The sequence below is a fragment of the Haplochromis burtoni genome, unplaced genomic scaffold (assembly GCF_018398535.1).
Source record: "Haplochromis burtoni strain Fernald_Lab_line unplaced genomic scaffold, NCSU_Asbu1 Contig_469, whole genome shotgun sequence".
Classification (NCBI taxonomy): Eukaryota; Metazoa; Chordata; class Actinopteri; order Cichliformes; family Cichlidae; genus Haplochromis; species Haplochromis burtoni.
This window is the reverse complement of record NW_024582830.1, coordinates 57358-68170: the sequence shown is the minus strand read 5'-3', so window position 1 is coordinate 68170 and position 10813 is coordinate 57358. Positions and strand designations below refer to the sequence as shown.

Below are 10813 nucleotides of genomic sequence, written 5' to 3'. Positions count from 1 at the left end.
ACACACACACACACACACACACACACACACACACACACACACACACACACAGCAAATGGCTCGCCCCGACCTGAACTCTTTCCACCGGTCTTTCATGCCGACTCCGTTCAGAACAGTTGTGGAGGAGCCCAGAGGAGGCTCTTTGTGTGCACACACGGACCTGTTTTTTTGGGGGGGGAGCGGCGGTGGGGGGATGGGAGGAGCGTTCGGGCTGTCTGTGCCGTGACACTATCGGTCATGATCATGTGGGCAGAACTGGGGTGGAAAAACACGCCTCACAGACCTTTTGTCTAAACAGATATTCAATCAATGTTTAACTTGTAAAAGCATGAAACGGTCATTGATCACAGCCCAACTCTTCACACACAGCATTAAAAGCCTGTGTAGGTTATCTGTCACAGACCGTTAGCAGGACAATAACACACATGCAATTAACGCTACTGAGAAGTTACTTTGATAAACCATCACAACAGTTAACCTACAGTGGTTCATTTTGTTCTCTAATTAACTGCTGACCATTTTATGTGGTGATAACTTCTATTTTTCCTGCTATCAAGGGCTGTTTACGTTTCTTTTCCCAATCTTCACAGAGCTCCGCTGTCCTCTAGGAACGATTAAAAACACATCAGCGAGCCGCACCGCTGCTCAAGAACACTCGCCAGAGTCGCTTACTCACCCACCCACCGTCTAATTTAATCAGAGAGCAATTTAACAGCACCCTGATCGCTTTATAATAACCCAGGCAGTAAACTCCAGACCTGAAACATCAAGTGCCAAAGGCTGCAGTTCCTCTAACATCCACCAGAGGCTGGCTTTACTGGTCACTCAGTCCTCATAGACTCCCATGTTAAAAGGGACAACTTTACAGCAGAAATAAAAGAGTTTTGGCCTCTATGGATAGTTTAACCTGTCATAAATGTACAGGGGGTGGATTTTTTAAAATAACTTACCTGTTTACATTTCATTAAGGCTTAAAGTTACGTATGTTTCAGGTCACAGCGGCTTTGACTAGCACGTGGGCGTTGTGTGAGCATTGCTGGAATTTCCATTGTTAGCATCACATACACCAATACAGCTATTTTTTTTTTATTGTGGACTCATTTTTGAACAGTGAGTGGTAGCATTTAGCCATTTTAGCTTTTTATTGGCTGGTCCTAGTAATCAGAAGGGCCTGGGTCTTTTGTGCTCAAGTTGCCCATATAAGGGCAGCATAGAGGTCCACTGGGTGAAAACGAGTGTCTGAGTAGCCTATTTTAATATCAATGTGACAGCAAAGGTAGAATAGTTGCTCTTTAACATGTTTATTAATCACCTTCAGGAAACACTCCTCAGCAAATGCATGACCTTCCTTCAGTTTGACTTGAAAGTACCTCTTTTAGCAAATTACACACTCACTGTGATCTAAAAAAAAGTATAGCCTGTGTTTTTGAAAGCGTTTTCTACCTTCCAGACTTAATTTTTTGCCTGATTTCAGAAGATTATGGGGAAAAATAAATATGTCACTTGTAAAAGGGTTAAAAATCACTGGCAACTAGGATCCTGGCAGTTTCTTTATTTAAACTATTACAATACACACTCCTCTAGTCCCTCTAGCATTGTTTTTCCTGTGTTTGTGTTTTATTTCACAAATTCAGATGCTTCAAAACAGCCAGCGAGGCCCCAGAATGAACTCCTCTCAGACTAAAAATGGTGAATTCGGCTCTTTCTAGGTCTACTCCGGCTCTCTGCTCGAAACCCTGTGTGGGGCCAGGAAAAGGGAGAGAGGAATGCAAGTCTGCTGATGGTTGCTCCAGGCTCGGAGGAAGGTCGGGACAGAGGGAGGGGAGGATTTAATGAAGGGAACGGCAGAGGAGGAGGAGGAGGAGGAGGAGGAGGGGAAGGCAGACAGCTTGGCCCCTCAGCTCTTTGGGAAGACTCACAGGCTGCTCTGGAAAACACAGGATGTGGGCATGCAGGCGGGGAGAACGGGCTTAGACAACCCCCCCAACCGCCCACACACACACACACACACACACACACACACACACACACACACACACACACACACACACACACACACGTAATTCCATTCTCTCTTAACCCTTTCCTGCCTCGCTCCTCCGCTCCCTAAAAGCACAGCCAGTCTGGGCATTTTCTGGTCTCAGTCGGCGTTAACCTGACTTTTTAAATGTCACATAAACAAGAAAACGCAGTTTCCTGAGTCCGGGTGAAGAATTACAAGAAATCCAGTTTACACAAGAATGTTTTTTTGTGTGCATTTCAGTTTTTTGACTGCATGTTGCCTAACTGGGTTCACGAAACCACAAAAGCTACAGCAGTGCAGCAGGAGAAAAGAAAAGCACTTCAGACGTCACTTAAATCTTTCAAGAAATCAGCCGTGACTTTCAGTTTGGAAGACCACACATTCAAAAAGATCCCACTTGGGAAGAAACAAACATGGCGGCTGCAGTTCCTCTAAAATCCACTTGAGGCTCCCACAGCGAGTCCCTACCCATAGACTCCCAATTTAAAATGTCCGACTGCACACCAGAAATAAACATTTTTACAGTCTGCTGCAAAAAACACTTTAGATCTTTATAACTTATTTCCATCTTTCCTAATAACTATACAGTTATATATTTTTTTATAGTTCACTTATTTAAAAAGCATTATAAGGTCTATGCCCACTATTTTCACCAATAATATGGCTGCTGTGGGGTTAAATGTATTGACAGGCAACCTAAGATGTTTGAGAGCTAGTTTTTGTGTATTATTGCTTTATTACAACCAAAATTACTGCAACTGCGTGTATGAATGTGTTACAATCAGGATTCAAAATGTGGAAAAAATTGAAACAGTAGATGTGATCTGTTAGCATGGCTGCAGATTTTCAGTTCAACACCACACAGCAGTTAATTCTGCTTCCACAGTGAAGACTTTAAACTGGAGGAATATACCCTGCAGTATACCTGTCACACCATCCATTTCACATAAACTGGTCCACCTGAGAGATACAGCTCCCTTTGCAGTATAAAAAAAGACAGGTATGAGTGGTACAAACACACTAGAATAAATGAAGTAAAGTGCTTTACATGGATTGACGAGTTTAGACCCTTTTGGCAGGGCTCGAGCAACCCTAACTTTGATAACATCACCCCTGAAAAAACAAAACAAAGCATTGCCCAACTTCTCTACTGGAGACAGGTTACAGGTTATAGCAACTCTAGTATTCGTTTGTATTTTGTCCAGATGTTTGATGTGGCATTATGAGCTTTTTTAATTGCTTGGAGTACAAGGGACTGAAAAAAAGCTATTATTCGCTTTCCTACAAATTGTTCTTTTACTTTGGAAAATTATGGTCAAAGTTATTGAGCTTTTGCTTCAGGTTCACAACTAAAATTCTCACGTTAAAACCAGTAAATTATATTAAGAACTGTGATTATTTATTCCCAGTCATTCTTAGACACTACATTTTAAGACAAACATTTAAATGTTTATCTAGTTCAATTTAGGTTTGCAAAGGTGAAAAGGACTGAATGTGTTTGCAAGAAGCACATTACATTAATATTAATTGCAAGGCACCATGTGCATGAAAATATGAGGTTTGATCCTAGAATTGCCCCTGTTTATCTGATCTGTAAACTTCTGATTTGAATTGTTCTCTCTGTGTTTTGGATTTGGATTCTACAGCATGCCGTTTGTCAGACTGATGAATGGTCAGTGAGACTGGGGGGTGGGGGGGAGAGCAGGCGTACCTCAGCTTTGTACATTCTGATCAGGCCCTGGTTGACTTTGGACCAGGAGGGAACGGCACTGATGTTCCACAGCTGGTTGGAGTGTTCAGCAAACGGACCCGTCTTCATCTGCACACAAAGAGAGACACAGTTTAAATTCTACATCTCCTTAATCCACTTCATCGCAATGCCTAAATACTTTTTTTAAAAGATAGTATTTCAACCTTTTTACTCCAAAATCTGTCTTAGAGCTTCAAACAGCCCCCCTGTGGGTGGTAAAGGTAGCTTTTATAAGGCTAGAGTTTCTCCACTGATGGAGCTTTGGCCATTTCAAACTGAATCAGATGCAGAGGATTCCAAATATAACCCATTTACTTGGTAGGAAAGGTTTCCAAGGCCATTACTTCTTTTCTTTTACACAGTGAAAACTCTAAATGTGTAAACTCCTGCAGACCTTAAAAGACTAAAAAGTCAACATTTGCCCAAAATTATTTATAGACCTGTAAAGGCGAGATAGGGACAAAACATGATGTGTATGGTACAAACAGACTGGCGTAAGAGGCTTTGGTGAGTGTTCAATCACTTTGACCAGATGATGGCACATCTTTGAAACCACAGGGGTTGTTGGGGGCGTGGCCATTTTGAAGCAATGTCAAAAGAAAGGTGATTGGTCAGTTCCATTAACGATCTAGGAACAACACTCATTATGAAGTTGGAGGAACACTTTGTATGGCTGTAGCTAAGGAGGTAGAGCAGGTCATCTATTAATCAGAAGGTTTGTGGTTCGATCCCTTGCGTACCAAAGTATCCTTGAGCAAAATACTGAAGTTTTCCAGAGTGTGAATGTTTGACAGAAAGTATTAAGGTGTAGAAAAGTGCTTGATGATGATATCATATCATGTGCTGGGAGTCACTAAACTGGACATACAGTCCTTTACTGACAATAAATATGTAAACAATGTGAAAAAGATCAAATAATTTAAGTTTAAAAGTCTTAAGTTAGCTAATATCTTAGCATGTCACCATCTCATCTAACTACAGTCAGTTTTGGCTCTAAACACAAAGAAGCAAACAACAAGGTTGCCAAAATGCTAACACCAAGGCTCAAAAACATGGATTCCAGAAACCAAAGGGTCATGTCCACCTTTTGCAGACAGTCTATGGTTGGCAGTCACGTGAAGCTACTGACAGCATTCCAAAGAGTGACAAGCTATGAACAAAGGATCGAGTTAGGGAGGGGAAAAAAAGGAAAAAGCTCAAATTAGCTGAACTTCCGCCTTAAAGAAACTGATGCAATCTCTTGATGCCAAAAAGAAAATTCTACTTTCCATTTCTAATGAAGAACTGTTCTGATTGGATGTATAGAACCAACGACATGTGATTAACTGTTTAAGGTACGAAAGACTCCGATCAGATGAGTAAAAGCGCACACAACTTCAACAGGTGATAGGACATCAGTTAAATGTTTATTGGCTGAAAATCAGCAGCTGATAAAGCTGTAAAGACTACGCTGCAAACCTTACAACCAAAACAATGAGCTGAAAGACACAAACAACTGCAGGGTCTTCTTCCATGACACACAGTCATGTGATCCACTGCTAACACCAAAAGGTTAGTAATTAGAGTTTCAAATGTGACATTTCAGAGTTTGAAGAGAAACTGTTTTGCAATTATAAATAACTGATTAACCTCTAATCAGGGTTTCATGAGACTTTTTTTAAGCTGTCACCCTCCTTTCTTAATTCCATGCAGAGAAACATGAAGATAATGTTTGAATTCATAAAATGCTGATTTAAGATAGAAACTGTGGAGTCCAAAACATGACAACAAACTGTTTCATTATAAATGGTATCATCTTAACAAATATCAGCAGTCAAAGGCTGAATCTGTGAGTTTTTGTTTCTCTCGCTTTAGCTTCAATGGCAGCACCACTTGAGTTGTTTGGACTCCACGGAAGATCCTAAAGCTCCTGTGATATCAGTCTCGATTAGGGTCCAGTAGGGTCAAGGTCATGGGACTTGAGAGGAAGTGTGACAACCTCTCGGTCTTCTTTAGTCTTTGAGTCATTTTTAAGTCAAGTTGGGAGGTGTGGTTGAGCATGTTATCTTGCTGCATGTTGAATCGTTCTACACAGAGATGCAAACCAGAGCAGGCACCTAAGGAATGGAGTGATACCATTTGGTAGGTTTTCTGCCAGATCCAATTTACACAATTCGTTTAATCCTCATTTTCAAGTCTGTGCCAAAGCCTAATCTAGAACCAAGTCTAAGATTTGAGGCCTGTGAAAAAGACTCCAAACGAGAGGGGGCTACCACAAGAAACTGACCAACGGCTGGCAGGCTGAGAGCCCACAGTTTCTATTTGCCATGATTTCCTGATTTCCAACATTTTGTTGACCAAAACACTGCAAACCCATGATTTGTAGCTACACTGTGAATTATTAAAAACTGAGCTTAAAGATGTGCTGCACATGAATGGTGCTAAAATGAAGCCAAAGAGACTGGGAATGAGCCCGAAACAGGGCTGATATGTCATCACTTAACAGGTGGATTGTTCCTTTTCAGCTATGATACCAAACATTACATGACATATAAATCATAATATAATTAGTTTTCATTTCACAGTTAACTTTTATGTCTCTCTGTTACACGAATGAATAATGAGCTTTCAGTGACACTTTTAACAATAAAGACATGCAGAAAGCTTCTGATTACAAGCTTTTTTTTAATAATAATAATTATTGCTACATTGATTATGGGGCTTTTAGTGATTTGATGAATGTTAAAAAGAACAAAAGGCTGATTGTTCATCCAGCAATCACCTCAAAATTAATACATTCTGCATAAGCTCAGAAACACACAAACAAAAACAAATGTATGAATTTCTAAATGCATAAATTAAAAAGTGAGGCGCATCAACGGCTTTCCCACCATTTTCTCCCGGGAGGGCCGAGGAACCCAAACCCAGACCCTGAGGGGAATCAATCTAACAACCCCCTCCTTTTTTTCTTTTTTTTTTTCCTTCTTTCCATCCCCCTCATCCAACCCCCGGCTCCTCACACAGCTCCAGACACTTTCCAGGGCCTCGCATGAGAACACATGGGGGGGGAAGGGCATGGAGGAGGGGGTGGAGACAGCCCGTATTCCCTGGAGGAAGGAGTGATTCACAAGAGCATGTGGGGAAGGAAGTGACTCATGTTTAGGACGCACACACACACACACACACACACACACAAACTCTCACACACACTAGAGCCTTGTGTTTAAATGAAAAAAAGAAAAAAAAAAAAGAGTCTGAAGTATCCACATGTGTGTGAATGGGAGGAAAATCCTCGGGTATGGAGTGGAGTGTATGCTTACAGGCAACAGTAAACAAATGAGGACAAACACGCCGGCAGTCGAGACTGAATTAGGCCAGTAACACATCCAAGAAAGGAAAGGGCGCTGAAGATGTGTGTTATCGTGTGTATCTGAGACTGTTTACAAAGAAAAACAAAGTGTGTTTAAAGTGTATTTATAGACACAAAGAGTAAGCTGGAAAGAAACCTTGCATTATTTTATGGACACACAGGCAATCCCAAGCTAATCCTGTCTTAAATCTAATGGAAAGTGTTAATTTTGAAGGGTTTTACTGAATATTTCTTTTTAAAATAAAAGTTTTTGACCTGCATAATGGTGCAACTTCAAAACAAAGGTGGATAAAGACACTGTGACTTCTCTCATTGGTTTCTGGGCATATTTTGAAGGTTCAACATTAACTTCCTGTTCTTGAGTATAACCGGTGGTTTGCTCTTTGTTGTAAACCTTGGGTTTACACTCCTTATTAGGGTGTCTCTCGAGTGTAGACGCCGACCTCCTCGATACCAATCTTGAGTTGGTAGATGCTGTGAAGTTGTTTTTACTAACAATGAAAAAGATTCTGTGATCATCAGCTTTAAATCATCTTGTGATCTTTCAGGGTTTTTGATGTTGCTGAGCTGGTTGGTGCTTTCCTTATTTTTAAGTGTACCAGACTGTTGATATGGCCACAGCTAGAGTTTCTTCTTCCTCTCTGACAGGTTTGTTTTGGTTTCACAGCCTAATGATGGGCCTCCCTCACTTCCATCAACATCTTCTTGGACCTCATATTGAAAGTTCATGCGAAAAGCTACCAGTTCAGTTGAAATCAGCTTCAGATCTTTAATCTGCTTAATTCAATTATGACACTATTTCCTGGTGAACTGTCCAATTACTTTTCAAAAGGAAGAGTATCTGTATCAACTACCGTCTGGTGGCCTTCAGACTGAATGCAGGTTTTAAGTATTTCGGCAGGGACTTCCTTTTTCAGACAGCAAAGTTACGTCCATGTGCTGCCGATTCAACTCAATTTTATTTTATTTATATAGCACCAAACAGACAACAACAGTCGCCTAAAGCTGCTTTATACTGTAAGGCAAAGAACCTACAATAATAAGGATGTAATACTTGTGTTAGAGCTCCTCAATTAAAGTCTACACTTCAATCACATTTGGACTGCTTGGTTTATAAACCACTGTGGTGGTGCACACAGGCAAAACTAGAAAAATTGCGCCATTGTCTAAAAACTTATGGATTGTCTCTTAGTCTGTTTCACTTCAGCTAACTGGAGCCCCTGAGTTGAATTTGTGTTTGTGGTGTTGGCATCTTTGGAGATTCGCACTAACAGAATCTTCAGGAAGTCTGAGCTCCAGTTTTGGTGGGTGAAATTGTTAGATTTTTTTTATCTGTGCCTGTGTGATGCCATCATACAGAAGAAAACATTTATTCTTCCTTTGCAATGACATGCTATGGTGTTGCTGAGGTAAGTGTGGTGCGGCTGGAAAGACTTTCTTTTTTTCCCCTCAATCTCAAAACCTTTTTAACACTGAGACACAATACATATTTTAATGGGAATATTCTGGTAGTTTCCACAGAGGAAGATCTGTTGCTTTAATACAACTTTGACAAACAACCAAAGACAGCCACAAACATACAGAATCAGCCTCGTGCTTGTTGTGTGGGCTAGTATCTAATCGACACACTACCTGCTTTAAGTTTCACATAAAAACTAACCAAAGTTGAAGAAAAGTGATAAAGAAGAAAACAAAAGCTTGAAAAAACAAGCTGTGAGCCAGCTGACGAGCTCCGCGGACACAGCGGCAGCATCCTTCCATGACCGTGAGGAAGAGGAGGAGGAAGAGGAGGAGGGAGAGGTCAGGGAGGAGAGGGAAGGAGGAAAAGGATGTAGTCACTCCACCGACGCCCTCATCTACTTCCCTCCCCTCCTTTTCCTCCAAAAACCCCAAACAAAGCAAACGGTTCCTGCTCTGGCATGTTCCCAACAAAATCCATCTGCCTCCTTTCTCCCTCCTCCTCCCTCTTCATCTTCCTTTTCCTGGACAAAACCACATTCATCTGTGGTCCAACTGTTTACTTCTAACAGCTAAATCTACATGCAATGTCTCACGACACACACAGATTGTATACCAATCAGAAATGAGATTAAACCCCCTCTGATGAAGTGGTTTATAAAAATCTTAAATGCATTTACAGTGGTCATGCTGTCCATTAGATGGCAGCAGCGCACAACACGTGGACAAACCCACGTCCTATTGTGATGCAGAACGAGGAGACTGTTAAGCCAAACAGTGAAGGTGAAGAAACAAAAATAAAAGCTGGGAGCTGACGTCCTGCTAACAAAGGTCATTTACAGGCTCGCTTAACCTCTACATCTACAAAAAGGCCAATTCTTGAAACACTAGTTTTCCAATGTTTCTTTCCCTCTTAAAAGGTTTTTGCTTATTTTTTAGCTTTTTATTGCTTTTGATCTGAAATAAATCACAATCACAAAAACAAAATAAACAATATGACTCTTCTGTTAAACCAGCTTAAATGTGATTAAAGGGTTTTTTCAGCTGCTCCTATTCATGAAAATAAAATCTGATTGAATGCAGACAAACTGCTTCAAAACACGTGTGTATCTACAGGACTGTGACAATACATCTACAAACATATGTTGCATCTAAAATGCTTAGTTGTACACTGCTAACAGTATAGAATATGAATTCACTGGCCAATTTATTAGGCACACCTGCTCAGATGGTCGTTAACCGAATCAGCCAATCACATGGCACCAAGTCTGTGCATTTAAGCAGGCAGACATGCTGAAGACGACCTGCTGAAGTTCAAACCGAGCATCAGAATGAGCAGGAAAAGTGACTGGAAGGCAGCTAACTCAAATTACAACCAAGGTGTGCAGAAGATCATCTGAATGCATAACATGAAGCAGATGGGCTAAAGCAGCAGAAGGCCACACCACTTCTACGCCACTCATGGCAGGTAAGACCTGCACAGGCTCACCGAAACTGGACAACAGAAAATGAAAAATGGTGCCTGGTCAACACGAAATTGGAAATTTTGACCACCGTGTAGCCATCCTATGATACCCACTACCACAAGCATAACACACCATGAAATAAATGTTAAAGGACCTCAAACTGGTTTCTTGAACGTGACATTAAATTCTGTTTTCTCAAACAGCCTCCAGAATCGTTAGGATGTGGTTGATCAGGAGACTTACATCATGCAGCTATCATATTGACCACAATTTCTATCTTGCATGGCAAGATTATACACAAAGTTGATGCTATGAAATTAACTGACCTCAATTCAAACAGTTTTGTAAGTTAAAATATTTCCCATCAGGCAACAATCAGAAATGGAGGAGCTGGAGCTCAGAGTCGAGGCTTTTAGATTGAGAGAGAAAAGTGAACTAAACTGTTTGTAATGGTAAGTTCTGAAAACATGTTTCCGTAATTTGATACCAGCTGTTGGTTGGAGTCTTCCCCCTATTTGCTGTGGGAGGCAAATATTCAAACTTTGCTTTATTTCTGTTACAAGAGAAGAGAAGAAATTCCTGTGAAGTACCTCTAAATATAGTCAGGCAACCAGAAAAGAAAGAAAATTATGATCTGTCATATAACCCTGTTTAAAAGTAATAACATTTACCATATTTCCCGGACTACAAAGCGCACCTGAATATTAGCCGCACAAGCTAAAATCAGGGGAAAATCCTGTTTTGTACATACATTAGCCGCACCTGAC

At 40.8% G+C, this 10813-nt stretch overlaps 1 protein-coding gene across 1 annotated transcript in view; it reads right to left on the bottom strand.

The window, feature by feature from the left end:
- The window catches only part of ptpa (protein phosphatase 2 phosphatase activator), a 41573-nt gene that overhangs the window by 18519 nt on the left and 12241 nt on the right, over nt 1–10813 (bottom strand). The window contains exon 9 of the mRNA XM_005946219.3: nt 3735–3842. Coding sequence (XP_005946281.1) covers nt 3735–3842 — 108 coding nt within the window. The remainder of the gene's footprint in view (nt 1–3734; nt 3843–10813) is intronic.